Genomic DNA, 24199 nt, shown 5'->3' with positions numbered 1-24199 from the left:
CATTTGTAATACTTTCAGCAATAAAGGTAAGTTTTAAAAAAACAGTCACACACATTGATGTCTCAGTTCTGTCAGACCCGGCTGGTTTTCCTGCTCCGGGTCACGTGGCCGTAGTCACGTCAGCCAGGCTGGGGTGGGCTCCCTGGGAGGCCGCTCCGGGCTGCTGGCCGCGTTCAGCTCTGTGCGTCCTGGGACTGCGGGTCCCGGGTCTTTGCAGACCATCGTCCAAGGGCTGTTCTCAGCTCCGAGAGGCTCCTGCACAGGCGCTCCCCGTCCTCCTCCCTCATCCCATAAATGTTGAGGGTGTGGCTTAAAGAGAGTAGACGGGAAGGAGGGGCGAGAGAGAGAGAGAGAGAGAGAGAGAAACATTGATGTGAGAGAGGCCCACTGATAGGGTGCTTCCTACGTGTTCCCTAAATACGTTTGTATTGATTTTAGAGAGGAAGGCGGAGAGAGAAACATGGATTGGTTGCCTCCCTCATGCACCCTGACCAGGAACCAGACCCACAGCCCAGGCATGTGCCCTGACCGGGAATCCAACTGGTGACCCTCGGTGCACGGGACGTGCTCAGCCAACAGCCACGCCGGCCGGGGCCCATCTCCCTGCTGTGAGGGTCCAGGGCAGCTGATGGCGACCTCCCTGCCGCCTGCAGACCCTCCAGTGGCTGTGACCTGACAGCAGGCCGGAGGTTAGGATCCTGCCTGTCTGTGGTGCATATCCTTTTTTTTTTCTACAGACAGACCCTTTTCAAACAAAAACCTGATCACTTAAGTGATGTAAAGTCTAATCACTGGGTTGTCCACCTAAAACTAATGTACTACCGGTACCCGTATTGTATGTCAGCTGTGAGTGAAAAAGTAAAAACTAAAGTTTAGAAACAAACACAAAGGCCACCCATCGCTGGGGCTCGTCGCTTTCCGCCCGTGCTCTGGGCGGCTGCCCGGCCCGGGGAGGGGCCTGGACATGGGGTCGGAGGATGGGTGAGGGCAGCGGCGGGTGCAGCCGGGCACTGGCGTTGGCATCAGAGCAGACCTCGGCTGGCGGGGGGCGGGGGGCAGGCCGGCTCCCCTGTTCCTTCCCGGCCTCATCAGCTCTGCTTTCTTCCAGGCTGGGACCCGGGACCTGAAGGGCCCGCGCCGCCCGCGGGGCAGGTCCGTCCTAAGGAAGCGCCGTCCAGCGTCATGGACAGGACAGGCCTCCCGGGGGCCGCCGCCCGCCCCGCCCCAGGGGAAGGCTGGGGCGAGGAGGACCCGGGCGGCTCCCGGACCGCGGAGTTCCGCCTCGAGTCAGCACCCGCTCCGGAGAGGAGCCCCGAGAGCCCCGGCCCCGGGGAGAGCCGTGTCCCGAGCTCAGACCTGGGCCTGTTCCCCGAGGCCCCCGGGAGCGCCGCCTCCTGTCCCTCCGACTCGCCGGCCACAGACTCGGGGGCCCATCCCCGCGCCCCCGGCCAGCAGCCCGGCTCCTCGGAGCCGCCGCCCTGGGACACCGGGGCCCTGGCGGAGCTGGCGGCCGGCCCCCCCGAGAAGCCCTACAAGTGCGCGGACTGCGGCAAGGCCTTCAACCACAACGCGCACCTCACGGTGCACAAGCGCATCCACACGGGGGAGCGGCCGTACATGTGCAAGGAGTGCGGCAAGGCCTTCAGCCAGAACTCCTCGCTGGTGCAGCACGAGCGCATCCACACGGGCGACAAGCCCTACAAGTGCGCCGAGTGCGGCAAGTCCTTCTGCCACAGCACGCACCTCACCGTGCACCGCCGCATCCACACGGGCGAGAAGCCCTACGCCTGCCAGGACTGCGGCCGCGCCTTCAACCAGAACTCCTCGCTGGGCCGGCACCGGCGCACGCACACCGGCGAGAAGCCCTACGCCTGCAGCGTGTGCGGGAAGGCCTTCTCGCGGACCACCTGCCTCTTCCTGCACCTGCGGACGCACACGGAGGAGCGGCCCTACGAGTGCAGCCACTGCGGCAAGGGCTTCCGGCACAGCTCCTCGCTGGCGCAGCACCAGCGCAAGCACGCGGGCGAGAAGCCCTACGAGTGCCGCCAGCGGCTCATCTTCCAGCAGGCGGCGCTCGCGGCGCACCAGTGGGCGGGCGCCCTGGGCTGCGACCCGGCCCTGGCGCCGGGGGAGAGCGCCGCGCGCAGTGACCGGCCCTTCCGCTGCGGCCAGTGCGGGAAGGGCTTCATCCAGAGCTCGCACCTCATCCGCCACCAGGTGACGCACACGCGGGACGGGCCTCGCGGGCGGCGGCGGCGGCGGCCGGAGCAGCCCCTGGGCCGCAGCTCGGTGCCTCACCTGCGCCCGGGCGAGGCCCCCGGGGACGGGCCCCGGGCAGGGCCGCCTGCCAGCAAGGCGCTCGCCCTGTTTGACATCCAGGGGATCGTGCAGGAGAGGAAGCCGGTGCACGTGATTGCGGTGGAGGAGCCGCCCGTGGGCGCGTCCGTGGTGTTTGACATCAAGGAGGCCCCCTAGGCGGACAGACACCGCAGCGACCGGCGCCGGGGCCGCGTGGGGCTGACGCGGGGAGGAAGGCCTGGGCGCCCCCGCTCTCCCCAGGCGCCGGAGCTTGGGGGGCCCCGCTCTCCCCAGATGCTGGAGCTTGGGGGCCCCCCGCTCTCCCCAGACGCCGGAGCTTGGGGACCCCCCGCTCTCCGCAGACGCCGGAGCTTGGGGGGCCTCCGGTCTGTGGAGCCCGGCGCACCCTTTAAACTCTTATTTTCTGTTGCCTCTGGGACCCTGAGACGGGTTCACAGGTCACGTTAGGAAGCCCACATGGGCCCCGTTCTGTGCAGGAGGATGAAAGCAAAAGTAACTGTCATGGAGTAACGTGTCCCAGCCGGTGCGAACCTCCCGACCGAGCCGTCATGCCGGGACCTGGCAGGGCCTGTGGGCGTCGTCTAGTAACTGGGTCTGAGGTTGGCCAGGAAGCATTGAGAGGGGCATTCCTGTCTGGACCGGATTTTTTTTTTTTTTTTTTTTAAATCTTCACCAGAAGAATAAAAAATTTTCCTGTGGATTATTTTTTTAGAGAGTGGCAGGGACCGGTGCAGAGAGGAGAGAGAGACAGAGAGAAACATTGAGGTGTCAGAGACACATCGATTGGTTGCTCCCACTCGTGCCCCAAAGGGAGCCACAGGTTGAATCTGCAAACAAGGTACGTGCCCTTGGCCAGAAACCTAACCCTGGACCCTTCAGTCCACAGCCGGTGCTCTAACCACTGAGAACCTGCCAGGCGGGAGGTGGATCCTCAGAGAGTTGACTCGCTCTTGGAAGAGTTTCGAGCAAAACAAAATGCCGTTGCATTTCTGGGAAGTTCTCAGCGTGCGGGATTAGTGTGTGCACCCGGGAAGCCGGCCGAGGGTCTCCGTTCACACTTACACACGGATTGTTTCATACGCACACGCGGCGCCCCCAGGGCCAGTCTGCACTTCCCGGGCTTTAGAGCAGCTGACCCCCCACCCCCATCAGCCACGTCAGCCACCCTCATGCCCAAAGCAGGCGGCACGGAAGCCCTGAGGTGCCACTGCTCCTGGGAAAGCCGGTGCTGCTCTGAGCCGCAGGCTGGCTCTCCATCAGTGATGTCTGGCTGTCAGGACTGCGGGAGGCAGGGCCACTGCGTCTTGTGGGCTCGGGCAGGGATGCTGCTCACCATCCCATAATGTCCACGCTGCCAAGGAGAGGCACCGCGCCCAGCACCAGCCGCCGTTTCCCAAACTGTAAATTGGTTGGTTGGGGCTGTGCTAACAATGTTTTACGTTTGTTTGTTTTTTTATTGATTTCAGAGAAGAAGGGAGAGGGAGAGACAGAAAGATCAATGGTGAGAGAGAGTTCTTGATGGGCTGCCTCCTGCACGCCCCCCACTGGGGATCGAGCCTGCAACCGGAGCACGTGCCCTTGACAGGAGTGGAACCTGGGACTCTGTGCACTGAGCCAAACCAGCGAGGGCTCTTCTTCCGTCTATATTCGTTCTGGGGGGGAATTTTGTCGCCATCTCCAGCCTGCCCACCAGCTGCTCCTCGCTTTGCCTGGTGAAATGCCCTCTGATCTGGCCTCACGCCTCCAGGTGTGCTGGGGCTCCTCGTGAATTGTGTGACCCCACCTCGTATGGGGTCTCTGCTGGAGGCCCCCGATGTCAGTGCCAGGTGAGGCCAGACTTCTGAGAACATGGTTTATTTGTGTGTGACGCGGGGCATGCTCACGGGACCTTCATGTTCACAGTTGCAAACCCCGCCTCGGTCATCTTACTGCTCTCCAACTTTAAACCTGAGCAAAGCCAAGCTGGCCAACTTGGTCCACGCTGTTGTTGACATACAGAGCACTGTGACAGCCCTGGCTGGTTTAGTCAGCGGTTAGAGCCTTGGCCCGCAGACTGGAGGGTCACGGGTTCGATTCCGGGTCAAGGGCACGTACCTCAGTTGCAGGCTCCCCAGCCCCAGTAGGGGCACGTGCAGGAGGCAACCGAACGATGTAGCTCTCATGTCAACCTTCTCTCCTCCCACCCGCTGTCTCCGGAAAGTCATGGGAAGTCATCCTCGGGTGAGGATTTTAAAAGCACAGTGTGATCAGGGTGTGATCCTGGGTGTCTCCTAGGCCCACGTGCATAAAAACCCAGGATTTCGCCCGCCGGCGTGGCCCAGCGGTGGAGCACTGAACTGAACCAGGAGGCCATGGTTTGATTGCCGGTCGGGACACATGCCCATGTGACACACTCGATCCCCAGTGCGGGGCGTGCAGGAGGCAGCCGGTCCCTGATTCTCTCTCATCATTGATGTTTCTCTCTCTCTCCCCCTTTTCCTCTCTGAAATCAATAAAAAAACATATATTCTTAAAGTGGTGACAGGAGAAGATTGTACCTTGGGTGGTGGGCGCACGGTGCAGTGTATGGACCTTGTAACCTAGAAGCCCACACCTGAAACCTGTATGATCGTGTTGACCAGGGTCACCCCAATAAATGTAATAAAAACAAAAGCCCAGGGTTTGAATCTCCCGCTTTCTAACCTAGAGTGGAGCCAAGTGGACCCCATAGACGTGGCGCCCACTCCCGGCACGTCAGTCATTTCCTCCGAGACACAGACGCGGCCTCCCTGTTTGCTGTTCCCCCTGCACGGGCATCGCAGGGAAGTTAGCTGCATCCATTCCCATCCAAAGTAGGAAGGAAGCAGCACTGGCCCTGGGGTGGGAGGCACTGCAGCCTGCGGGAGGCATGAGGCCGGCGGAGCCCAGAGTCCCGGAAAGACGGGCGTCTGGCGGCTCAGCGCTGAGGTTCTGCCTGCAAGGCCCCCACGGAGCCCAGGCGTGTGTCCCTGCGCAGCCCCCGTGTCCGCCCTCGGCCGCCCCGCCCTCTGGGTCCCTGCGGGCGGGAGCCTTCCCTTCGCACAGGCAGGCAATGCCTGGAAGGAAGGTGGGCACAGGACACGGAACCGCCCGCCACACACACTGACGTCCGAGTGGCTTCAGCAGGTCGGGGCTCCTTGGAGGCCACCTCGGGGCCAGCGCCGCGCGCTCTGCAGCCCCTCCGCCTCCCCCAGCGTCTCGGGAGACCGTGGCCCCAGCCCTTGCATCCACATCAAGAGAAGCGGGAAGGGCAGGCCAGCACAGGCCTCCAGCAGACGCCCACTGCGTCTCATGGGCCAAGACAGCCCCCCTCAGGACAGGGGGCTTGGAAAGCTGGCCTTCAGCTTTTCCAGGCTGCATGGTGCAGACCTGCACCCCGAGACACGGGCGTGGGGAGTAGAGTGGGTGACAGGCAGCTGGCGTCCTCTGCACCTCCCTCCTCCAGCCTCACAGGCCCGATCCCTGGGTCAGACACCCTGCCTCTGGCCCATCCCCTCATCCCCTGGGCCGTCCAGCCTGCGGCCGAGCCCTCCTACATCCTGGGGTCCTGCCCCTCTGATCCCTTCCACCTCCTTGTCCTCCCCTCCCCTCTTAAATGTTGGGGGGTCCCAGGACAGTGCCCGGGACCCGTCTTCTGCGCCTCGCCCTCCCCACTTATCCTCTTCTCACCCACAGCTTTGCTGCTCTGTCCCCCCTTTGGGCCTCTGGTGCCGAGTTCTAACTTCCGGCCAGAACAGCAGCAGAGCCGGCCCCTTGCTCCAGGGCCCTTTCTCGGGGTCCTTCCCCCCACCCCCCAAGCCAGAAGGTAAATGAGCTTTGGCCTCGGCGGCCTCCTGCTCTGCAGACCTCACCACCTGCCCGTCGGCTCTTCTTGTTCCCACTCCCCCACCTCCAGCCCCAGAGGAAAGGGACAGGCCACCAGCAGGCCAGCGCCCTGAACCCCCTCGAACAGTCCCTTCTCGCTGCCCCTCTTCTGTGCGGGGTGCAGACTCAGAACCGCTCCACCGGCCGGCGTTCCTGGGAGGGGGACCCCGCTGTGGCTCCGTGTTCTTGGTCGTTCCGGGACTGGCCTGAGGTTGCCCCGTCCCCTCCACCGGGCCCCGAGACGGCAGCACCTGAAGGGCTGTTTCCACGGTTCAGAGTGGGCGCTGGGCGGGCACCCACCTGCCTCCCAGGCAGCCCAGACCTCTGCAAATGTCCCGTTTTATCATCTCATGTCAAAAGTAAAAATGCGGAAGCCACCTTTGTGTCTACCACGGGGAACCTAGCTGAGTGGCCTGTGGTGTGAAGTGGAGAACTGCCGGCCGTAAAACTGGGGGTGTCGCCCTGGCTCAGTGGATAGAGCCCCAGCCTGCGGACTGAAGGGTCCCAGGTTCGATTCCAGCCAAGGGCACATGCCTGGGTTGTGGGCTCGATCCCCAATAGGGGCCGTGCAGGAGGCAGCTGATGAACGATTCTCTCTCATCATTGATGTTTCTATCTCTCTCTCCTCCCTTCCTCTCTGAAATCAATAAATATACTTTAAAAAAAAACTAGGGGTGTCTCCGTGTACGAGAGTGGGCAGATCTCCAGGACACGTGGTTAAGTGAGACATTGGCAGCCGTGTGTGCTGTCTCTCCCATTTGTGTCTCACACATTTGCTGTGAGAAAGGGTGCAACGTACCAGCTGGTCTTGGGGAGGAGAAACGGAGGGAAAGGGATGAGGAATAATTTTCACGCTGTATCTTTTGATATTTTTGGAATTTTGAAACATGGAAAAGTACTACCAGTTCAAGAAATAAAAAACTCACATGAAAGTAAGTTTGATCATTTCTTCCATTGTTTACTGTCTCTCTCTCCCATTAAAACAGTGGTTCTCAACCTTCTGGCCCTTTAAATACAGCTCCTCATGTTGTGACCCAACCATAAAATTATTTTCGTGGCTACCTCATCACTGTCATGTTGCTACTGTTATGAATCGTCATGTAAATATCTGATATGCAGGATGGTCTTAGGTGACCCCTGTGAAAAGGTCGTTCGGCCGCCAAAGGGGTCGCGACCCACAGGTTGAGAACCGCTGCATTAAAACATCCATATGACTGTGTCTTGGCCACACCTGCTCTATATATACACAGGTGCATGCATATGTGTGTGTGTGTGTGTGTGTGTGTGTGTGTGTGTTAGCGGAACCTGGTTAATGTAAAATAGCTGCTACTCGCCCTGACCGGTGAGCAGTAGTTAGAGCATCAGCCTGCACACCAAAGGTCCCAGGTTCCGTTCCCTGTCAGGTGAGGGTGCTGTGGGAGGCAACCAATCCCCATGCGCACACACATCAGCCCTTCCCTCCTGCGAGTCTCGCCAGGGCCTGGCTGTAGGACAGCTGGGACTGCAGAGCACTCCCCCATCTGACAGTCCCCGTAAGGAAGCACGCTGACACCAGGTCAGCGTGGCACAGTGCTTGAGCCTCGACCTATGGACCTATCAGGGTTCGATTCCTGGTCAGGCACGTGCCCCCCCCGGGGTTGCAGGCTCCATCCCCAGTAGGGGGTGTACAAGAGGCAGCCTATCAATGATTCTCATCATTGATGGTTTTCTCTCCCTTCCTTTCAGAAATCAATAATAATAATTTTTTTTTTAAAGAAGCAGCAGCAGCATGCCAACAGGTGTCTGCTGCCACTGCTGCTGTCCGCACACCTGGCAGAGCGGAGCGGAGGCCTCAGGCTGTCACACAGCAGGGAATTCACTTTGTATGACGTTCAGAGAGCACCCCCTCCACCCCCGTTGCAGGACGAACCGGGAGCTGTCCGAGGTGCTGACACGCCCTGCGGTTGCTGAAAAGGGAATTGGTTGAAATGACTTAATTAAAATGACATCCGGTTTCCTGGCCACACCCGGACTCCACGTTCCCGGGCAGACAGTCTATGCGCATTTCCAAAACTGTCAGTGGTCCCAGCGGGCACCGCGCATCCCAGGACGGGGACCGTGCATCCGAAACAGGGAGCTCGTATTCTGGGACAGACAGAGCCCTTTCCTCTGCCCCGGCCGCTCCTCCTCTTCTCACCTCAGGACCCTGTCACCAGAGGGGGCAGATCTGAGACAGAGGCTCCTGTGCCACGCTGTTTATCAGCCAAAATCCAGAAAAGGGACGGAGCGGTGACACACAGCTCAGCCTCCAGGTCGTGTGCAAACACACGACAGACACGTGGGATCCCTGTACGTGGTCCCAGTGAGATACACACACACACACACACACACACACACACACACGATACACACCCCTCACCCCGGCACCCACACCCCTCAACCCAGGACACACACACCTCACCCCCTCGCACACACACCCTCAACCTCCCACGCACGGTGCAGCTAGAATCTAGCTGCTAGATCCTGCACTCACCGTCCCACTGCCCTACCTGGACTACAACTCCCGGCGGGCCTCGGGCTGCTGGAGGGCTCCTGCGTGGCACCGTTTATGAACTGTAACCCTGGGCGACGCCCGGTCCGTGTGGCGCGGCGCGGCGCATTCCGGGAGTTGTGGTCCAGGCGGGCTGCGCGGCGCATTCTGAGAGTTGTGGTTCTTGTGAGCTGCGCGGCGCATTCTGGGAGTTGTAGTTCCGGCGTTCCGACGCGCTGGCGGGCTCCTCCGTCGAGCGCCTACGCGTCCGCTCCCGGAAGTGTCCCCTCGCCCCACAGTGAGGTGGGTCCGAGGGGGCTCCCGCCGGGGTCGGGCCCGGAAGCCGCGAGCGTCCGCTGCGCCCCAAAGCGAGACGGGCTGGACGCGGCCACGGGAGGGCGGGCGGGTGTGAGGGGCTGACTGCGCGGAACTAACTGGTCCAAGGTGGGGACCACTGACCGGGCGCGGGGCGAGGGGCCTGCCCCAGGCCGGGGCGCGGGCGCCTGGCCGACGGGTGGACGCGGGGTCCGCGGGTGGGACGGGGTCTGACCGTCCGGCCGGGTGTGCGGCGCCGGCGGGGGCGGGGGCGGGGGCGGGGGCGTGACGTCAGAGGCTGGCGCGTGGCCCCAGGTGACCGGGCCTCCCTGTGGGCCTGGCTGCGGCGGCTACCAAGCTGGGATGTGACCGACCGTGGAGATGCCCCGAGACTGTGTGTTTATCTGTTTGTTTAATTTTTAATATTTTTGTTGATTTCAGAGAGGAGAGAGAGAGAGAGAAAAACATCAATGACGAGAACCATTGATGGACAGCCCCACATTGGAGGATGGAGCCCTGAACCGGAGTCACACCCGGGACTTCCCGGTTCATAGGTCAAAGTTCACCCCCTGAGACACACTGCCCAGCAGGTTGTGTGCTTGGCGGTCTGCCTGTGACAGAGACTCTGTGCACCCGGCCAGGTCCGGCTGGTTGGAGCGGCCTCCCCGACACCAGCAGGTTGTGGGTTCGATCCCTGGTCAGGCCACACGCCTGGGTAGCAGGTTCAGTATCCGCTCGGGGTGAGTTTGGGAGGCAACCAATGCATCTCTCTCTCACACATCGATGTTTCTCTCTCCCTCGCTCCCCATCCTCTCCACCTCTCCCAAATCAATACATTAAAAAAAAAAAAAAATGGCCCTGGCCGGTGTGGTTCAGTGGATAGAGCCTCGGCCTGCGGACTGAAGGGTCCGGGTTCGATTCCAGTCAAGGGCACAGGCCTGGGTTGTGGGCTCGATCCCAGTAGGGGGCGTGCAGGAGGCAGCTAATCCATGATTCTCTCTCATCATTGATGTTTCTATCTCTCCCTTTCTGAAATAAATAAAAATATTAAAAAAGAAAGAAATTGTAAGTACGCCTGGGAATATTTTGGGGTATGACTGACAGGGTGCCTGAGGTAGGGTGTGTGCACATACCTGTGCGACTGACTGTCATTTTTGTCAGGGGGACTGAAATGTGGAGGATTTGCAGTGTTTATTAATCATATGACGAAGAATTTGTGTCTTGCCTTGTCTGCAGCGGAAATCGTGTGACCAGCGGTTTATGGATGTGTCCCCCGGTGCCTTCTGGGAGCTGGCGTTGCTAAGGCTCTGCAGAGTCATCAGGTTGGACGTTCCCTGCGTGTTTGCTGTGAGCCCGGCCTGCGCTGGACACACATCATGGATCGCCTTGGGTAACCTCACCACCACCCTCTGAGGTGGGTGCCATCATCCGGTCGGGTACGAGTAAGGAGCGAGAAATGGAAAAAAACCACTCTGTCCTCGCTGGTGTGGTTCAGTGGATAGGGCGTCAGCCTGCAGATTGAAGGGTCCCGGGTTCGATTCCAGTCAAGGGCACAGGCCCGGGTTGCGGGCTCAATCCCCAGTGTGGGGCGTGCAGGAGGCAGCCGATCCATGATTCTCTCTCAACATTGATGTTTTTGGTTGTTGTTTTTTTGTTTATTTTTAATATCTTTTTTAAAAATATATATTTTATTGATTTTTTACAGAGAGGAAGGGAGAGAGATAGAGAGTTAGAAACATCGATCAGCCGCATCTCCTACTGGGGATGTGCCCGCAACCCAGGTACATGCCCTTCACCGGAATCGAACCTGGGACCCTCCAGTCTGCAGGCCGACGCTCTATCCACTGAGCCAAACCGGTTTCGGCAACATTGATGTTTTTTTCTGTCTCTCTCTCTCTCCCTCTCCCTTCCTCTCTGAAATGAAAATTAAAAATAAAATAAAAATTGAAGAAAAAAACAAAACACTTTCCCCCCAGCCAGGTGGCTCAGTAGGTTTAAGCATCGTCTCATACACACACACACACACACACACACACACACACACACGTGGCTACCTGGGGAGTGTGTGAGAGAGGAGGGGGGGAGGCGTGCACTTTAAGCAGGCTGGCCATAGAGTCGGGCTGCCTGGATTGTTCGACGCAGCCACCGCCCATCCCATCATTAGGAAACTGGGCCAATGTTTTTCTTCTCTGTGTCTGTTTTCAGATCTGTTCATTGGAAAGAAAGTTCCCACCCTCTGAGTCTATTGTGAATTTCTTTTCTTTTTTTTTTTTTTAACAAATGAGGCTTATTTTATTTTATTTTTAATCCTCAACCAAGGCTATTTTTCCATTGATCTTTTAGAGAAAGTGGAAGGGAGAGGGAAAGACAGAAATATCGATGTGAGAGAAACACATCAATGGGTTGCCTCCTGCACGTGCCCCAACCAGGGCCCCGGCCGGGAAGGTGCCTACAACCGAGGTACGTGCCCTTGACCGGAATCGAACCCGGGAACCTTCGGTCTGCAGCCCGATGCTCTATCCACTGAGCTAAACTGGCTAGGGCTGATTATGTTTTTAGTATATTTTTATTGATTTCAGAGAGGAAGGGAGAGAGAGAGAGAAACATCAGTGATGAGAGAGAACCATTGATGGACTGCCTCCTGCACGCCCCACGGTGGGGATCTAGCCTGCAACCCGGGCATGTGCCCTGACTGGGAATCGAACCTCGACCTCCTGGTTCATAGGTTGATGCTCAACCACTGAGCCACGCCAGTCGCACTGTCCTGATTATTTTGAGGATCTGTTTCCTGTGAGTGTCAGTCTCGTGCCCCAGGCCAGCGTCTGTCCTGCTCTGGGTGCGAGGCATCACCCAGGTTCCCTGATGACACCATTCCGATCTCCCTGCAGACCCAGCTCCCAGGCTCGCTGGCGTGCGCCTGCCTGATGGCCGTCCCCCAGGCCCCCCTGAGCCCGGTGCCCTGGGAACTGGATGGCGTCCTGCGGGTGAAGGTGGAGGATGAGGACGCCAGCCTCTCCCAGGTCCAGGCGTTTAGCCTCGGCCACGCGGCCCACCCCGAGGAGGCTGCCCGCCTGTGTTTCCGGCGCTTCTGCTATGAGGAGGCGTCCGACCCACACGAGGCCCTGGCCCAGCTCCGCGGGCTGTGCCGCCAGTGGCTGCGGCCGGAGGTGCACTCCAAGGAGCAGATGCTGGAGCTGCTGGTGCTGGAGCAGTTCCTGGGCGCGCTGCCCCCCAAGATCCAGGCCTGGGTGGGGGCCCAGTGCCCCAGGAGCGGCAAGGAGGCTGCCATGCTGGTGGAGGATCTGACTCAGGCGCTGGACCGGAAAGGTGAGGGGACGGCGGTGGGCAGGTGTTCACAGGACACCCCAGGCAGGGGCGGGGCTGTATGGGGGAGGGCAGGGGTCAGGGGTCAGGCCGCTCAGTGCATGCCCCCCTGTTGGTAATTCACCCAAACGCTCGCACTGTGCGAAGCACACCTTTTTTTTTTTTTTTTTTTAATGTTTTTATTCATTTTAAAGGGAGAGTGAGAGGGATATAGAGAGAGAAACACCAATGAGGAGCTCTGAGCCCTGGACATTTTGGCTCAGTGGATAGAGCGTGGGCCTGCGGACTGCAGGGTCTCGTGTTCGATTCTGGTCAAGGGCAGGCACCTCAGTTGCAGGCTCCCCGCCCTGGTCGGGGGCGAACGGGAGGCAGCCAGCCCATGTGTTTCTCTCACATTGGTGTTTCCGTCTTTCCCTCTCTCTCCACTTTCTCTAAAAGTCGACGGAAAAAAATATCCTCGGGTGAGGATTAAAAAAAAAAAGAGGAAAAGAAACATTGATGAGGAGACAGAATCATGGATCGGCTGCCTCCTGCACGCCCCACACTGGGGATGGAGCCCAAAACCCGGGCCTGTGCCCTGACCGGGAATCGAACCGTGACCTCCTAGTTCATAGGCCAACGCTCAACCCCTGAGCCATGCGGGCGGGCGGCTGTGTGACTCTGCTATGCCTCAGTTTCCCTGTCAGTAAAATGGGCGTGGCGGTGCGTCTGCAGCCCGTGAAACAGCCACTGTCGGGGCAGCTTGTTCAGCTCCTCGAGAAGCAGGCGTTTCTGGAAGAGGTCGGCTAGGTGCCCGCCCTTGGTCCCATGGCCTGTGCCCACTCGGATGTCATCGGGCGGGGAGAGGAGGGAGGGAGGGAGAGGGACAGCCAGATGGAGAGGTGGGGCCGAGGCCCTGTGGTGTGGATGGACCCCGTCCGTCCTGGGAAGAGAGGGTTCCTGGAACAGAGGGAGACGGGGAGGGCCGGTGGGGTCCCCTGGGGGATTCAAGGGCGATGAGATTCACCAGCCGAAGCCCAGCTTGGCCACTCGCTGTGTGACCTTGTACCAGTGACTCGGCCTCTCTGGGCTGATGATGTGGCCGCACATCAATTACCGAAGAGCTCCCCTCAGCTGGGCCTGCGTCGCCGTCTGAACCGCAGGCTGGCGCTGAAAGAGGCCATGGCCAGTATCTACTGCACTGAAGCCCGATAGCGGCCAGCAGCCCGGGGCGGAGTGTGTCCTTCCTCCCTCACAGATGAGGAAACGGGGTGCTAGACCGGGGCGGATCGCCGGGGCCCCCTCCCCGCCCCCCTTCCTGGGGTCCCCCAGGAACCCGGGCTCTGTGCTCCCTTCAGGGGTGGGCCGGGGCAGGCGCTCCAGCGTGGGAACACAACCCCACCCCCGGCTGCCCTTCGCCGCCCTCCGCCCGCCCAGCACCTCGGAAAGCCCGGGCCTCAGACCCAGGCCGGTACGGTGCAGTGGTTAGAGCGGGCCTGTGCACTGGAGGGCGGCAGGTTCCATCCCCGCCCGGGGTCGCGCGTGTGAGGGAGGCAGCCAATCGCTGTCTCTCATCAATGTCTCTCTCTCTCTCTCTCTGAATTTGGGGGTGAGGGACTGGATGCTCTCAGCAGCGCCCAGCTGGTGTGTCAGGAGTGGCCCACGTGTCCCCTCACAGAGGGAGGCCACCCCCGGGCGAGTCCAGAGGCTGATGCCCGAGGCCTGACGCTGCGGCTCCGTGTTTCAGGCTGGAAGCCGGGAGCCGAGCCCCCAGGGCCGAGCTGCAAGCACAGCGATTCGGAGGAGGCAGACGAGGCTGCCCAGGCCCTCGCGGGGGGCGCGTCCCTGGGACACGGCTTTGGTGACGCCTTTGGACCCCAGGGCAGCTCGGAGAGGATGGTGAGGCTCCCGGGGAACGTCTGGACCGAGCCCTGCGCCCCGGAGACAGGGTTCAGGGCCGCTCCGGGGCCTCCCGAGGCGGCCCTCAGGGACCAGCCGGGCTGTGACTCCGGTGCCTTCGGGAACGTCCCCAGCATGTGGTCAGAGGCCACCTGGCCGGACAAGGCGCACTCCGCGGACGAGTCCGGTCCTTTGGGCGGTGGTGGCGCCGGCCCTCCGTGCGCGCGCCCAGCACGGGCGCCCTCCGAGTGCGGGGAGTGCGGCAAGACTTCCTCCAGCGCCCGGGCCCTGGACGCGCACCGGAAGGGCCATTCCCGCAAGACGCCCTACACCTGCAGCGAGTGCGGGAAGGCCTTTGGCCGCAGCACGCACCTGGCCCAGCACCAGGTGGTGCACACGGGGGCGAAGCCCCACGCGTGCCAGGAGTGCGGCAGGGCCTTCAGCCGGGTCACCCACCTGGCGCAGCACCGGCGCATCCACACCGGCGAGAAGCCCTACGCGTGCGGGGACTGCGGCAAGGCCTTCAGCCGCAGCACGCACCTCACGCAGCACCAGCGGGTGCACACGGGCGAGCGGCCCTACGCGTGCGTCGCCTGCGGCAAGGCCTTCAGCCAGAGCGCGCACCTGACGCAGCACCTGCGCACGCACACCGGCGAGAAGCCCTACGCCTGCGAGGCCTGCGGGCGAGCCTTCAGCGACTACTCGGCGCTGATCCGGCACCTGCGGGTCCACTCGGGAGAGAGGCCCTACCGCTGCCAGGTCTGCCCGAAGGCCTTTGCGCAGAGCTCCTCGCTGATCGAGCACCAGCGGGTGCACACGGGGGAGAGGCCCTACCGGTGCGGGGACTGCGGGAAGGCCTTCAGCCGCAGCTCCGCCCTCCTGGCGCACCTGCGGGTCCACGGCCCGGTGCTCCGGTGACCCGCCGGGCAGCGGCCTCCTGCGCAACGTGGAGTGGGAGACCCCGAGTTCCCAAGGAGCCAAGAAGAGTGGGGTGGGGCATCGAGGACGCCCCCGGAATGAGGAGGTTCGAGGGCAGACTTGGAGCAGCTCTGCACTGGGGGACCCGGGAGATGCCAAGACCTCCGCTTCCGGAAGGACCCGCTGCCCTCCGTCCCCGCCAGGCCCGTCTCAGAGGACAGCGCTCTGCGGACGGTGTTGGTCCTCGCAGCCAGGGCAGGGGTGGCGCCTCTGTCAGGACTCGGTGGTCCCAGGTTCACACTCGGGGTCCTCGCCTGCCGAGCCCGGGGGCACACGGCCCACGCTACCTCTGTGCCTTCCGTTTTTTATTATTTATTTTTCTGGCTAATCCTCACTCGAAGATACTTTTTTCATTGATTTTTAGAGTGGAAGGGTAGGAGGGAGGGAGAGAGAAACACCGATGGGGGAGAGACGTGGACTGGTTGCCTGCCACACACGCCCAGGCCAGGGCCAGGGCAGAACCTGCAACCCAGGGACATGCCCTTGACGGGGAGTCGAACCCTCGGGTGGAAGGGCCAGAGCTCTAACCACTGAGGACACCAGCCAGGGCTGTGCCTTTCCACCGGCTGCTCCTCCACTTCGTGCCCCACGCCCAGGCCGGCCGGGGCGTCTGCCTCTCCTGTGAGGATCCCGGACACTCATGCTCCCACCGTCGCTGGGGGAGCTGCTGACCCTCCCCGAGCGGCATTCGTTCCGCTTCCCACCAGCCATCGGCCCTGCTCGTTCTACCCACACTCACCTCGGCTCTGCTTTCTCCCCCATCGGGACCTCCTGTGCGGCCTCCTTGTCGCCCACGTCGGTTCCAGCAGGGCCCCCTCCTGCCTTGCCACACCGGCCTCCCGGCCACCCTCTCCGCTCCCTGCATCTGACCTGTTCCGGGTGATGGGAAGCTCTCCGATGCCTCACCTTCCGCCGCAGAGCTTCCCGAACGGGATACGGGTTTGCCCAGACAGGAGTCACTTTGGGCCAAACCACCTCACCACGCACCCTCCCGTGCGCCCGGACGTGGTCCCCTTTCTGCGAGTGTGCAGTGATATGAAATGGTTTCCCAGTCCTGCCCTCAGGGACGGCGCTCAAACCCCCGTGCCTGCCGTTCGTGATGCGGCCCCACGGGCCCCGGGGACGACTCGCAGTTCTAAAGAAGCCATGTTTCCTGCCCACGTGCCTTTGTATCTGTGTCTGCAGCTCGCCTCCTGTACCTACCACACGGTAGTCACTCCACGTGTTTCCCGAGATGCCGTGAGCTTCCGAGAGCAGGGCCCTGTCTTACTCTCTGACCCACCAGATATTCTTACAGGACCCAGCAGACCCGGACTCCTGTCTGCTGAATGCATGTGCTGGGGCCCATGCCTTCCCAGGCGGCTGCATGTCCTTGTGTGTGTGTGTTCTGGGCTGTCTCCCACCACCCTGGGCTCTACAAGGCAAGAGCAACCGGATTCTCCCAGGGTCCCAGCCCGCAGTGGCCTCAATAAAATGTTACCAGCCCGGCCGGCCTGGCTCCGTGGTTGAGCATCAACCTATGAACCAGGAGGTCACGGTTCGATTCCCTGTCATGGCACATGCCCAGGTTGCAGCTCCATCCCCACTTTTGGGGCACGCGGGAGGCAGCCAATCAATGATTCTCATCACTGATGTTTCTATCCCTCCCTCTCCCTTTCTCTCTGAAATCAATAAAAAGATATTTTTTATAAAAGACCAAGGAAAGAGGTTCAGAACAGGAAGGCAAATCCCTGGGGAGACAAAGATCTTGTGTCAGTATCTCCACGAGGGTCCCAGAGACACCCGGACTCGGACAGACGCCCACCCGCAGTGCGCCCAGGCGGGCAGGAGAGCAAGTTGATGGGCAGAGGGAGGAACTCCGAGACGTGGGACATGTCTTCCCAGGGACGTGGCCGCAGCACACACCTGGCTCGGGCCGGGGACAGGCTGCGGGGAGTGGAGGAGACATGTGAGCCTGCAGTCCAGCTGCAGAGGGACCCGGAGAATGACTCCGCTCAACCCGGGGGACCTGCTCTGCGCAGCACCTGGCCCAAGGCCTGGCCTGGCTCTGGCTGGCTCGTGCGTCTCCACCTCCCTCTGCACGGCTGGCCCATCTCTGTCACCCAAGGAGCAGGCTCTCCCTCCGCTGACACTCAGCATCTCCAGAGCCCGCTGGCGCCAGGTGTGTGCCCGCGTCTGTCTAAAGCAGGAAGAGGGTGGAGTGGGGGGTGGGGCGGGGTAGGGAGAGGAGTCTTTGTTGTTCTTAATCCTCACCTGGGATACTTTTCCATTGAATTTTAGGGAGAATGGAAGGAAAAGAGAGAAACATCGATGTGAGAGAGAGAGAGAGAGAGACTGCCCAGACCTGAGGCTGGGCATTGAGCCTGCAACTGAGGTGTGTGCCCTAGAACCTGGGACCCTTCGGTCTGTGGGCCGACGTCCTACCCACTGAGCAAACCGGCCGGGCGGAATCTTTGTTCTTAATGCTTTCATTGATTTCACAGAGTGTCCTGCGGGCAAAGGGGGCTGGGATCGCAGGGACAGAACAGAGAGGAGTCCCATCCCTCCCACAGCTTCATGCTCCCCCATGGGAGGCCTGGCCTTTGGCGGGGACACAGCCCAGCACCGCCACCTGGCGGCCGCTCAGCCCGGGGGACGGGACAAAGTGCAGCCTCTCAACTGCCTCCCTGGGTGGGGGCTGCTTTGGTCCAGGTGGGAGGGGTTGGGTGTCTGGAGCCTCAAGCTCCCTAGCACACTGGCTGGGGCCCGGCAGCCAGGAGGGAGGCCTCTGGGTGGAGGAAGAGGTTTTGTAAAAGGTGGCCTCCAGCCCGGCCAGTGTTTGAGCATCAACCTGTGCACTAGGACAGTGACGGCGAACCTATGACACGTGTCAGAGGTGACACGCGAACTCATTTTTCTGGTTGATTTTTCTTTGTTAAATGGCATTTAAACATATAAAATAAATATCAAAAATATAAGTCTTTGTTTGACTATGGTTGCAAATATCAAAAGATTTCTATATGTGACACGGCACCAGAGTGAAGTTAGGGTTTTTTAAAATGCTGGCACGCCGAGCTCAAAAGGTTCGCCATCACTGGGCTAGGAGGTCACAGTCCGATTCCTGGGTTGCGGGCTCCATCCTCAGTGCAGAAGGCAGCTGGTCAGTGATTCTCTCTCATCATGGATGTTTCTCTCTCCCTGTCCCTCTCCCTTCCTCTCTGAAATCAATCAAAACATATTTAAAATTTAAAAAGGAAAAGAGAAAGGTGGGCCCTGGAGCCAGTCCTCGGCCCCTCTACCCCGAGGCCCCAGCCCAGCACCCGCCCACCTCCCTCAGCCCTCGGCACCCAGCCCTTCAGCAGGGCTGCCACTGGCCAAAGACACGTTTTAAGGTCTTTTCACATTTATTAATTCCTGGGAGGAGTGAGGGGGAGCCCTCCTGACGCCCCACACACTCTCCCTGCTCTGGGCGTGGTCCAGCCTCGAGCTGCAGCAGGAGGAGCACGGCCGGAGGGAACCAGGAGACCCTCAGCAGCCAGGTCTGCAGCTGGATCAGCGTTCTAGACAAAGTTGACAAAAATGGTAGGAGAGGGAGGCGCCCTGGGTGGCAACCCTGCCAGACCTCCTGGAGCCCCCGCAGGAAGGAAGCAGATGAGTCAGCTGCCCCCAAACCCTGCCCAGGCCTCCCTCCTGGCCCTCCAGCTGACCAAGCTCCTCGCTGCCCCAGGGCCTTTGCACCTGCTCTTTCCCCCACCAACTCCAGCAGAGCGCACTAACTGATGCACCCGGGAGGGCACGCCCGATAGAGGGCGCAGGCTGGGCAGAGGTGAGGGGTGTGGAGGGGAGGAATCCAGCTCTCAGAACCCAGGGGGACTTCACCTGCCACCTGGAGCTCCACGGGGTCGCTCAGCTCAGACACCAGGGGCCACCAGGAGCGGTAGCGGCAGCTGTACTTGCCGGCGTGTTGGGGCCCCACGTAGGTCAGCACCAGGTCCTCGGAGGGGCCATATGCGGAGGCCACCACTTCGCCTGCTGCCAGCAGCTCCAAGGATTGGTGGGCCACAGGGGTCTCGCAGCGCAGGGCAGCGTCCCGGCCCGGACTCACCTTCCCGCTCCACAGGGGCCAGAGCCGCGGCTTGGGGAGGAGTCCTGGGGGGGGGGGGGGGGGCAGGCGGGTCAGTCCCCCTTCCAACGGCAGCCACCCCGGCACCAGGCCCTCCCCTCCACACCCTTCTCCCATTTCCTGGCCCTGAACGGAGACAACCGCCCTCACACCTCGTCCCTGGAAACCGATGGTGTCCTCAGGACCCTGAGAGTCCCCCGGACCTGGGCCCAGTTCTGGGGCTTTGGGGAGGGGGGCCCCGCATGTGGCAGCAGGGCCCCAGGCGAGGGAAGGAAGACATGAGGGTGGAAATGGTGTTCCCCGCGGAGCAGAGCGCGGCCCAGCCAAAGGTCGGGAGGCGGGACCTGCGCGCCCAGCCTCCTGCCCGCGGGGACCTTGGTGAGGACATCGGAGGGACAGGCAGACCCAGGGCCAGGAGGGCTGCACATTAACCCTTCACCCTGCGCGCAGGGCCTGGCGGGGCTCCATGGAGTGTGCTGTCCCAGGAACCAAGAGGTCCCGGGTTCGATTCCCGCTCAGGGGACTTGCCTGGGTTGCGGGATTGCCCCGTGGGGGGCGAGCAGGAGGCAGCTGATCAGTGATTCTCATCATTGATGTTTCTATCTCTCCTCCCTTCCTCTCTGAAATCAATAAAAATAGATTTAAAAATAGCCCTGACTGGTGTGGCTCAGTGGATAGAGCGTCGGCCTGCGGACTGGAGGGTCCCGGGTTCCATTCCGGTCAAGGGCATGTACCTGGGTTGCGGGCACATCCCCAGTGGGGACCGTGCAGGAGGCAGCTGATCGATGTTTCTCTCTCATCGATGTTTCTGACTCTCTATCCCTCTCCCTTCCTCTCTGTAGAAAACCAATAAAATATATTTTTTAAAAGACAACACGGGAAACGGAGGGGATTTCAGCCGCCTCCCCGCTCCCATCCCAGGGAAACGGCCGCCCGCGGCGCCCTCACCGTCCACGCGCAGCTCCAGGCGCGCGCTGGGCGCGGAGCCCCCGGGCCGCGCGGGGTCCACGTAGACGCAGCTGTAGTTGGACGAGTCCATCGGCGACACGTCGCGCAGCTCGAACCGGGCCTCCTTGCCCTCGGGGCTCTGGAGGCCCCGCACCCGGCGCCGCCCGCCCGCGTCCTCCTGCACCAGCGCGAAGCGCTGCCCGGCCCGCGGAGCGCGGCACTGCATCTTCACCCGCGCGCCCGGCCCCGGGAGCGGGGTCACCGACTGGGCGGAGAGCTCGGGCGCCGGCAGCGACTCTGCGGGGGGAGGCGGGAGGCGGGAGGCCCGGTGAGCGCGGAGGGTCCGGGACCCGCCCGGCAGGCCTCCTCCGTCGGGAACAGTCCGCCCGCCCGCCCGTCTGGGACGCCCACCCTCCCGCCCCGTCCTCCTGGGTCTCCTCCTCGCGTCCGTGTTCATCTGTTTGTCTGTAACCCCCGCGGCCGGGCTCGGAGTCCGAGCACAGACCTGGGAGCCAGGAGGTCACAGGGTCACTTCCCGGGGCTCCATCCCCAGCGGGGGGCGCGCAGGAGGCAGCGGATCAGTGATTCTCGTCATTGATGTTTCTCTCTCCCTCCCTCTCCCTTCCTCTCTGAAATCAATGAAAATAAAAATAAAAGGAACAGCCCTGCCCCTGGCCGGTGTGGCTCAGTGGATAGAGCGTAGGCCTGTGGACTGGAGGGTCCCAGGTTCAATTCCGGTCAAGGGCATGTCCCCGGGTTGCGGGCACAATCCCAGTAGGGGGTGTGCAGGGGGCAGCTGATCGGTGGTTCTCTCTCATGGATGTTTCTCTCTCATGGATGTTTCTGACTCTCTGTCCCTCTCCCTCTCTGTACAAAAATCAATAAAATATATTTAAAAAAATAAAAATAAATTAAAGGAACAGGCTGGGGGAGGGAGTCCTGTCTTGTCCCACGTGGCGTCTGCTCTGCCGGGGGGATCCCCGGGTGCGCGGCGCGCCGCCTGCTTGGCCAAGCGCCACACTTGAGCGTTGACTCAATCACTCCTCCTCCCGAGGCCTGGAGGTTGCTGAGCTCATTGGGAAACAGGCGGGGCCCGCAGTCCCGGGCACCTCCCCCGGGCGAGCCCCTCCCTTCCCCTAGGCTCCCCCCTCCCCCCGTTCCCCTGGGCGCCCCCCTACCCCCCCGCTTCCCTGAGCGCCCGTCCCCCGCCCCCGGGGCGCAGCGCCCAGCTCACCATCGCTTAGCAGCAGCTCCACGGGCGCGCTGTCCAGGGACCAGGGCAGGCCCTCCCCGCGCAGCTGGTAGCGGCAGGTGTACAGGCCGCTGTCCGCGGGCTTCAGGGATCTCAGCTCAAAGTTGACGGTGCCGGGGGTGGTGCCCCAGCTTCTGACCAGGAGCTCCTGGTCCCCGCGCCGCAGCTGGAACTCCACGCCCGCCACGGGCGCCACGCATCTCAGCGAGACCTGGGGACTCGACGAGAACAGGACGGCGGCGGACTCCCCGGACTCCCGCTCCACGCTCAGCCTGGGCGGCGGTGGCCTGGCTGCAAGGCAGGAGGGCAGCTGGGGCGCTGGCGTCCCCCACCCCTGTTCCCTGAGGAGGCCCAGCCTCCAGCCCCCAGACCTCTGCCCGCCCTGCGGCAGCCCAGGCCGCCCCACCGCACCGCGTGGGCCACTGTTTCCCAGACCCAGGCCTGGGCAGGGGCGTCCAGGTAAAGGCAGTTCTCCTGGCCTCCGGGAGCCGCCTCCCCCAGGAAGCCCTCCGGGTGGCCCCCAGGCTCACGCATGTCCTCGATGGTCACGGTGGTGCTGGGCTCGGAGGGGGCGCCGGCCTCGTGGGTGCGGTAGCTGCAGCTGTAGTTGCCGGCCCGGTGGACCCGGAAGGTGGCCTGCACGGCCTCGGGGGCCTCCGCCACCTCCAGGAACTGGTCGTCGCCTTGCCGCCTCAGCAGGAAGGTCACCCCCGCGAGTCCCGCTCGGCACAGCAGGGTGGGGGTCAGGCCCGGTGAGATCCAGGACACGGGCTTGCTGGAGAGCTCGGGTGCGGGCAGGGTGTCTGCGGGGAGGGGGCGGGGGGCAGGGTCGATGGTTGGCGTGACTTAGGCGGCAGAATGGCCTGGATGGGCCTGGAGCCCCTCCCCCCCACAGGCCGCACCCCCGATGGGCCCCCACCACCCTGATCGGCCATCAGCCACTCCCCCCAGCCGGCCCCACCCCTGGTCACTCCCCCCCCCAAAGCCAATAGGAGGCCCACGGCCAGCCAACCTCCTGCAGCCCCTCCCCCTGGCCTCCCACCCCCGCATGGGCCCCTCCCCCAATCAGCCCCCCAACCCCAATGGGGGGCAGGCCTCCTACCAACCTCCCGCCATCTCCTCCTCCCAAGAGGCCTAGCCCTGATCTGCCCCCATTGGGGCCAGGCCGGCGGGACCCCACCCCTGCACATTCGTGCACTGGGCCTCTAGTGTTATAATAAATCGATAAATAAATAAAGTGAGGGAGCCAGGGAGATGGCCAGGGACATAAAACAGGAGGAAGGGCCGAAACCGGTGTGGTTCAGTGGATAGAGCGTCGGCCTGCGGACTGAAGGGTCCCGGGTTCGATTCCGGTCAAGGGCATGGGCCTGGGTTGCGGGCACATCCCCAGTAGGAGATGTGCAGGAGGCAGCTGATCGATGTTTCTCTCTATCCCTCTCCCTTCCTCTCTGTAAAGAATCAATAAAATATATTTAAAAAAAAAAAAAACACAGGAGGAAGGTGTGTGACAGGCCCTACTATGCGCCAGGCGTGCCCTAAGCCCTTTCCAGGAATTCAGTCAAGGAGAGTGAGGAGGGAGGGGGGCCCCCACTCACCTGCCCCGGTCACCTCCAGCAGGTTGCTCAGCGAGGTCCATCTGTTCTCGCCCATGGCATAGCGGCAGCGGTACAGGCCCTGCGTGTCCGCCGTCACCGCCCCCAGTGGGAAGCGGTGCTCCAAGCCCCGCTCACTGAAGCGCACCCGCTCCTGGAGCTCCCCGTCCTTGAACAGCTGAAAGTCCCAGGTGCCCAGCTGGGCGCGGCAGACCAGGGTCAGGTTGGCCCAGGGTTCCTGCAGCGAGCCAGCCTCTGCCCACAGGTCCGGCCGGGTATCAATAACTGGGGGTGGGTGGGGGGGGGCGAGGGGGGCGCGAAGGTCAGACCCAGGGAGGAGGACAGGGCACCCCCTGCGTGCACCCACCTTCCCCAAGTCCCTGTGCACCCTACGTCTTCAGGTCCCAAGTGCTCCCACCACCGCTAGTCCAGCTCCCACCCACCGCCCCAGCCTAGGCCCCGACTCACATGTGGCCGCTTCGGCCGCTGGGCTCAGGGAGAGACCTGTGGGGACAGGCCGGTGAGGCCCCTTCCCGCCCACCCCTCTCCCCAGGGGACCCGGGCCCAGGGCGCCTCACCCCAGAGCAGCAGGAAGGCCGCCAGCGTGGCCATGGTGTGAGCCTGGCTCCAGCGGGTGAGGGAGGGAGGTCATAAGGCCCGAGGGAGGGAGGGGTCAGTGGGTGGAGCTGGGCCCTGACCCCTTCCTGGTGTTTGTCCTTCCCCAAGGCCAGGGGTGTGTTTGTGTGTGCGCACGTGCGCGCCCTCGCAGAGTGGGGTGACAGGCAGATCACCTGCGGCTTTAGGAACCTCAGCAATAATAAATACGCATAAAAAAGGAACTAAATTAAGCCCTAGCTGGTTTGGCTCAGTGGATAGAGCTTCTGCCTGCAGACTGAAGGGCACTGGGGTTCCATTCCCGGTCAGGGCACAGGCCTGGGCTGCAGGCTCGATCCCCAGTGGGCGGCGTGCAGGAGGCAGCCAGTCAATGATTCTCTCTCATCGATGACGTTTCTACTCTATCTCCCTCTCTCTCTCTGAAATCAATAAAAATATATATTAAAAATAGTAATAATATATATTTAAATATATTTTATTGATTT

General features: G+C 61.9%; 3 protein-coding genes across 8 annotated transcripts in view; 2 read left to right on the top strand and 1 right to left on the bottom strand.

The window, feature by feature from the left end:
• The window catches only part of LOC132217204 (uncharacterized), a 58322-nt gene extending 53680 nt beyond the window's left edge, over positions 1 to 4642 (top strand). Inside the window, exons 13-14 of the mRNA XM_059667278.1 lie at positions 1109 to 2559; positions 2661 to 4642. Coding sequence (XP_059523261.1) covers positions 1109 to 2475 — 1367 coding nt within the window. The 3' untranslated portion in view covers positions 2476 to 2559; positions 2661 to 4642. The remainder of the gene's footprint in view (positions 1 to 1108; positions 2560 to 2660) is intronic.
• Positions 4643 to 8923: 4281 nt separating this feature from the next.
• ZSCAN22 (zinc finger and SCAN domain containing 22) lies at positions 8924 to 16892 on the top strand. Of its 6 annotated transcripts, none has more exons than XM_059665596.1 (4): positions 8924 to 9013; positions 10262 to 10439; positions 11914 to 12352; positions 14076 to 16892. In XM_059665596.1, exons 3-4 carry the CDS (start codon positions 11950 to 11952, stop codon positions 15143 to 15145), a joined length of 1473 nt encoding a protein of 490 aa, XP_059521579.1. In that variant the 5' UTR covers positions 8924 to 9013; positions 10262 to 10439; positions 11914 to 11949; the 3' UTR covers positions 15146 to 16892. The 6 variants fall into 6 exon arrangements, with proteins under 6 accessions (XP_059521579.1, XP_059521581.1, XP_059521583.1 ...); XM_059665598.1 differs by lacking the exon at positions 8924 to 9013 and adding an exon at positions 9030 to 9154; XM_059665600.1 differs by lacking the exon at positions 8924 to 9013 and adding an exon at positions 9477 to 9765 and having other exon boundaries at positions 10262 to 10415.
• A 1677-nt stretch (positions 16893 to 18569) lies between these two features.
• On the bottom strand, positions 18570 to 23737 carry A1BG (alpha-1-B glycoprotein). The gene is made up of 8 exons (XM_059665594.1): positions 23678 to 23737; positions 23568 to 23603; positions 23103 to 23384; positions 22038 to 22310; positions 21490 to 21798; positions 20256 to 20552; positions 19064 to 19333; positions 18570 to 18744 (listed from the first exon to the last, which is right to left on the bottom strand). The coding sequence occupies exons 1-8, from the start codon at positions 23709 to 23711 to the stop codon at positions 18737 to 18739; spliced, it is 1509 nt and encodes a 502-aa protein (XP_059521577.1). The 5' UTR covers positions 23712 to 23737; the 3' UTR covers positions 18570 to 18736.
• Between the last annotated feature and the right edge of the window lie 462 nt (positions 23738 to 24199).

The sequence above is a fragment of the Myotis daubentonii genome, chromosome 15 (assembly GCF_963259705.1).
Source record: "Myotis daubentonii chromosome 15, mMyoDau2.1, whole genome shotgun sequence".
In the NCBI taxonomy this organism is placed as follows: Eukaryota; Metazoa; Chordata; class Mammalia; order Chiroptera; family Vespertilionidae; genus Myotis; species Myotis daubentonii.
The sequence above is the reverse complement of the archived record's forward strand: the minus strand, read 5'-3'. Positions and strand labels throughout refer to the sequence as shown.